Here is a 6,338-nt window from a genome sequence, read left to right on the forward strand (position 1 = left end):
GTCTGTCCTGTCTACCTTGGTGCCTTTCTCACCTATACATTATTATTACAGCTCCTCATGAGTCCCCATATCAATTATAAGATATTAGTAAACCCTTCAGTGTATTCTGTGAATGAAAGTCACCATAAACTATAGAAAAAAAATAATTATATGTGAATAAAATGGCACAAAATCTGTGAAAATGATAACGGACGTCTGGCCTAATATATACTGATTGTTCGTGGATCATTGATAATAATAAATTTATATAAGCATATAGTTGTATCTGTGTTATTTTAGTTCATAAATATGTGGTACAATCATAAATTACACCTCCCTGCTATATAGTGCACACTAGTGAAAATCGTACCAAATTATCAAAGTGCAAATAATAAACTTTGTGAAAAACAAATCTCATTCTGAGTTTCTTCAGCCTCGTACTGTGGGGAAATTGTGCAACACACACGCTGGTATCTGAGTGTCAGAGACTCACTTTCATTTCCCTGTCCTGCTGCCTGCGATGGCATCTGCTGATCTGAGGCAGGAGCTGGTCTGTTCCATCTGCCGGAACATTTATACAGATCCTGTAACCCTGACATGTGGCCACAACTTCTGCCGGGAATGTATTGATCGTATGCTGGATACACATGAGGAATGGTCAGAAGATTACACCTGTCCTGAGTGCAGAAAAAAGTTCAGGAGACGTCCTGCACTGATACGGAACATAACTCTGTGTAACATAGTGGGGAGTTTCCCATCTACTCTGCCAGATCAGGAGGAGACTGGGATCTTCTGCACTTACTGTGTGGATTCTCCTGTACCTGCTGCTAAATTCTGTCTGCATTGTGAGGCTCATCTGTGTGATAAACACCTGAGAGTACACAGAAAGTCACCAGAACATGTCTTATCTGATCCCACCACTTCCCTGGGGAACAGGAAATGCTCCATCCATAAGGAGATCTTCAGATATTACTGCACTGAGGACTATGTCTGTATCTGTGTGTCCTGCTGTCTGATTGGGGAACACAGAGGACATCAGATGAAGACACTGGATGAGGCCTCTGAGAAGAAGAAAGAGAAGCTGAGAAATGTTCTGCAGAAACTGATCACAAAGACAGAGGAGACTGAAGATAGAGTGCAGAGACTGCAGGAGCATAGAAGAAAACATAAGGAAAAAGCAGCTGGTGCAAAAGTGAGAGTAACTGCCCTATTTAGAGACATCAGGAGACAGCTGGACAACCTGGAGAAGAGGGCCCTAAGTGAGATCTCCAGACAGGAACAGCGTGTTTTACTCTCAGTCTCTGATCTGATCCGGCAGCTGGAAATAAAGAAGGATGATCTGTCCAGGAAGATCCATCACATTGAGGAGCTGTGTAACATGTCTGATCCAGTGACTATCTTACAGGAACTAGACACAGGTGACTTGTGTGATACTGAGGATACAGAGAGACATTATACACAGGACCATGATGTAGGAGATCTGGATGTGGGTATTATCTCAAGGAAATTACAGAACAAATTATCTAATATATTAAAAGGCATAAATGCAGGGGTCTATGTGCAGGAAGCTACAGACATATTACTGGATGTAACCACAGCTGGCAATCATATAAATATATTAAGTGACATGAAAACTGTATTCTGCTCACCCGGCCAAGAATGGCCAGAAACTCCAGAGAGATTTCAGTGTCCTCAGGTAATAAGCACCAGGAGATTCTCCTCAGGGCAACATTACTGGGATGTGGATGTCAGGGAATCAGTCTGTTGGATGGTGGGGATGTGTTATCCCACTATAGACAGGACAGAAGATCAGTCATACATTGGATATAATAACAAGTCCTGGTGTTTATATAAGGGGTATAATAATTGGTACTTAGTGATACATGACTGTATAGAGATCCACTTACGTCACAATCGCCCCTGTGACAGAGTGAGGGTATACCTGGATTATGAGGCAGGACAGCTGTCCTTTTATTCTCTGTGTGACCCCATCAGACACTTATACACAGTCACTGCCACCTTCACTGAGCCCCTTCATGCTGCATTATGTGTATGGGAGGGGTGTATAGAGATTTCTGTCTGAGTCGGAGCTGGGAGAGATTATCATAAGATATCCGGCTAATGATGGTGACATCACAGGGAGGGGAATACGGTGGAACATTATATAGATATATATACTTTATGATAGTAAAACTAAGCCATTGGGGGGATCTCAGTGATGTATCTATAATAGGTGCAGGGTGTGCAGTGCACATAGGTACCTGAGTGAAGGGCTGCTCACACTGGATACCCTGCAGCCATATTTTGTACTTAGCTAGCAACCAGCACCATATGTTCTTGGAAACATGATTCAGACACAGAACCAGGATCTTCAGTGGTTACACCAGAGTGAGGATGGGGCAGCTGATAAAGTGCTGACAAAATGCATCTCGTGGATCTACAGCTGAGCTCCTCCTGTCTCTGAGTCACTAATGGTGGGTACACACTGGGCGATATTACTGAGCGACTGCACGATTATGACATCGGAAACGACTAGCGATGTGCACTCCCGCTGGTCATTTCCAACATTGTCCATCGCCTGAACATGCAGCACAATCTGACGATAACGACAGATTGGCATGTTCAGGAATGATGGACAGTGCCTGCACTGAACGACTGATCGTTCAGTGCAGACACTACAGGGGATCAGGAACGATGGTACGATTACGATGTCGTAATCGTACTGTCTTTCCTGATCGCCTAGTGTGTACGCACCTTTAGAGCTGTGATTGGCTGCAGTAGCTGTCTGTCAGTCAGTGTGCACCCTATCACTGTGCTCAGCACTATGCTTGCTCCTATTGGCTGTGGTGTACGCAGGGGGTAATTGGGGTATGTTTCCTCCGTAAAGCTCCACCTACTGGGAGTTCCATGACTGTTTCTTACATAATAAAAGATGTGTTGGACTACAACTTCCAGCATGCCTCATAGCTATGGTTTATTGTATGTTATTGATCATAGTTTAATTATTGTTGTTCTGTCTCTTTAATTAAAAATGCTCCTTATACATTGTTTCCTCTTTATACCGCCCTCGTTATAAGCGGATTTCCTACATTGGTAGAATCTACATCAGGGCATTCGCCATGGCTGTGTGTGGTGTGATGTCATCATTGTTAGGGTGCTCACACCCCCAGGACTGTCTCACTAAACTGGTTGCCTCAGGATGGTTTGTAGATAGGCATATTGTAAATGGCCTTTACTTTGTAGTACTGATATTACATTGTCCCCCTCATTATGATCCCAGTGCTGTCCTGTGATTGGGCTACTATTATAAAGCAGTCACAGAATATTATATACACTGTGCTGGGTGGTGTCACTATCAGGGCCATTGAGAGCTGGAATGGGCCCTGGTACTGTTGGTGATAGGGCCTGTGGTAAAATCATGGGATGCATGGCCCCTTCTGCCAAGAGTGGGCATGGGGGGGGTGATCAGTGCAATAGCCCCTCTACAACACTTCTTACCTGTCCACCAATGCTGGCCCCTGTATACCAGTGCAGCAGCAGCAGTACATAATATAGGGAAATAGGAAATGACAAAACAAATATTGTTCAAATCTCCTGCGCTCCTGGACTGCAGCCTAGTTCACTTTCTGGAGCACCACACCTTCAGATACACAGAAAAAGAAAAGTGAGCGATTCCCCTGGCGCTGTCCTGTTGTGAGGATCACGTCTAGATGTGGCCCTCAGATTTCATCAGACCCGTAAAGAAAAGAGGACTATTTAGTCATCGATGGTCTATGATTCAATACACAGGTGGAGGTAATACTCTCCACTCACCTAGTTGTAAATAAATGCGTTCCTTGAAAGGCATCTTTATCTGTTAGAGATCACATAAACTTCTTTCCAACGGAAATTATACCACAATTAGAACCACGCTCACCTTAGTGCAGACATAGAAGTTCATAGAAAGGTTTCTTTGGGCTTCAGTATGAAGAAAATCCACCATACGCATGAATATCCTTATGTATAAATTTATTCCAAAAACAGTCTAAAAAACAATATGAAAGTTCCCACATAAAAAATTCCTTAGTAGAAACACACTACCAGCCCATAGGGAATGAATTCTCAGTCATACATCTGTATCTCACCCGGAATGAGTCACAAAAGTGAATGGCTGGACCATATAGTAGGAAAAATATGGAAAAACATCCAAATGGTGTAGTGTTCCCCCTTACTTCATTAGCACCAACGCGTTTCCGACCGCTTAGGTCCTTCCTCAGGGTGTATGGGGGTTATCTCACAAATGCACATTTATACCCTATCCTACAGACAGGGGCTCGGCTAAAATCAAAGCTAAAAATAAAACATGGAAAAATGAACATACATATAGATCCTACCCGCAGCCTAAAAATGGGTGTCCCCAAATCCCTGCATCTATACACCTTCTAACAAGTACAATAAATATAGTCTATCACACATATTTAGATACAACGTAATCATAAAACAGAAGTCTTAATTCCAGTCCATATTTTAATACATGCCATGCATGGTGGCCCATTCGCACTGTTGGTGTGTAATCAAACACCCCCAGCTGATCTCCACTGACACATGTTTCCGGAGCGCATCTCCCGTGTCACGTGGCTTCCGTTTCCGCATCATGCGTGTCACAAGGCTGCCGCTTCCGGTGCATGGAGCGCTCGGAGCATCCTGTCACCATAATGACGACCTCCATTATGTCCGGCGGCCATTTTGGGTAAGTCTTAAACATAGGACACAATTTAGCCTCTAGTGTTTCATTAGCGGCCATTTTGGGTGAGTTCAAAACAATGGATAGTAGCAGCAGCTCAATCATCAGTGGTAAGAACATATGAAAAAATGTAAAAAGATAAAAACAATTAGTAAAACCACCATAGGTAAATAACCATAAAAAACAATTCATACATGTAGAAAGAAGAGTTCATACATATAAAGAATAAACAATTGAAATAACCTAGCCCGCTTCATATATGTATATAGATGCATATTCTAACCACCATTTCTGGGAGGGGTCCTAAGTAATAATAATAAATAGACCTAAAAATTACCAATAGAAAGAGTAAAAAGAGTAAAACAAGCAAAAAATTCATAAAAACCACTTGGTTTCAAAATCAACATTTAGCCCTTTTGGTGTTAATGTCCTTAATAAATAAATCATTTTCATCTCCCCTTGTTCCAACCTAATATCCCTATCGTTTATCCTCCAATTGGGTTTAATCAACCTGATGCCACAGAAAGACACTAAATTACTAACATTGCAGGCATGTGTGTTCTTAAAATGAAGGGACACATTATGAGTTTCCTGGCGAAGATATATTGATGACATTTTCTTCGTCTGGAGTGGTGATCAAACTTCACTTGAATCTTTTTGTACATACCTCAATAGTAATGCATACAATATACACCTTACATTTACTAGTGATATAAGGAAGGTAGATTTCCTGGATCTTACGATCTATGTGGATGGTGAACGGTTAAAAGCTAAGAATTACGTTAAACCCACAGATTGTAATTCATTCATCAAGTTTGATAGTAATCACCATGCCAATTGGTTGAAGAGTATCCCTAGTAGCCAGTTTCAATGCATAAGGCGCAACTGTACAGAGGTAGAAGTATACAAACAACAATCGGAAACATTAAAAGAAAATTTTGTCTCTAAGGGTTACAATAGTGACCTAGTGGATGCAGCTAGAAGAAAAGGTGAGGAATTAGATAGGAGGGCAGCTATTTTTAAAACTCAAGAACAGAAGAATATAACCGGAAAAAAGGGTATCCCTTTCATTACGCAGTATAATAACCAGTATAAGGAACTTGAAGCCATTATTAATAAACATTGGAAGATTTTAACAAATGATCCTCTTTTAGAAAAACATATAGAAACACGGCCTAGGTTCGTATACAGAAAAGCTCGTAACATTAAAGATAACGTAGTCAGGAGTGCTATTAGGACTCCACTAAATATGACTAATATTAAATCTAAAGGGTTTTATAGATGCGGTATATGTAGCATGTGTAAAACATGTAAAAGTAATGAGAGCAAAATTACGCATTTTAAATCCAACCAGACTAAGAACATTTTTAAGATAGATGATTTTATTACGTGTAACTCCAAATATTGTGTATACCTCCTGGAATGCTCGTGTGGTAGTCAGTATGTGGGTAAAACCACTAGAATGATTAAAGAAAGACTCGCAGAGCATGTGAGAAATATTAAAAAGGGGTTAGAAACTCATAATGTGTCCCTTCATTTTAAGAACACACATGCCTGCAATGTTAGTAATTTAGTGTCTTTCTGTGGCATCAGGTTGATTAAACCCAATTGGAGGATAAACGATAGGGATATTAGG

General features: G+C 41.2%; 1 protein-coding gene across 1 annotated transcript; it reads left to right on the forward strand.

Moving 5' to 3' along the window:
- Positions 1 to 499: 499 nt before the first annotated feature.
- Positions 500 to 2,180, forward strand: LOC148431299 (E3 ubiquitin-protein ligase TRIM39-like). Its single transcript, XM_088466107.1, has one exon. It carries the CDS (start codon positions 500 to 502, stop codon positions 2,060 to 2,062), a length of 1,563 nt encoding a protein of 520 aa, XP_088322233.1. The 3' UTR covers positions 2,063 to 2,180.
- Positions 2,181 to 6,338: the final 4,158 nt, after the last annotated feature.

This window comes from Taudactylus pleione, unplaced genomic scaffold (genome assembly GCF_031769625.1).
Source record: "Taudactylus pleione unplaced genomic scaffold, aTauple2 ptg002465l, whole genome shotgun sequence".
NCBI lineage: Eukaryota > Metazoa > Chordata > Amphibia > Anura > Myobatrachidae > Taudactylus > Taudactylus pleione.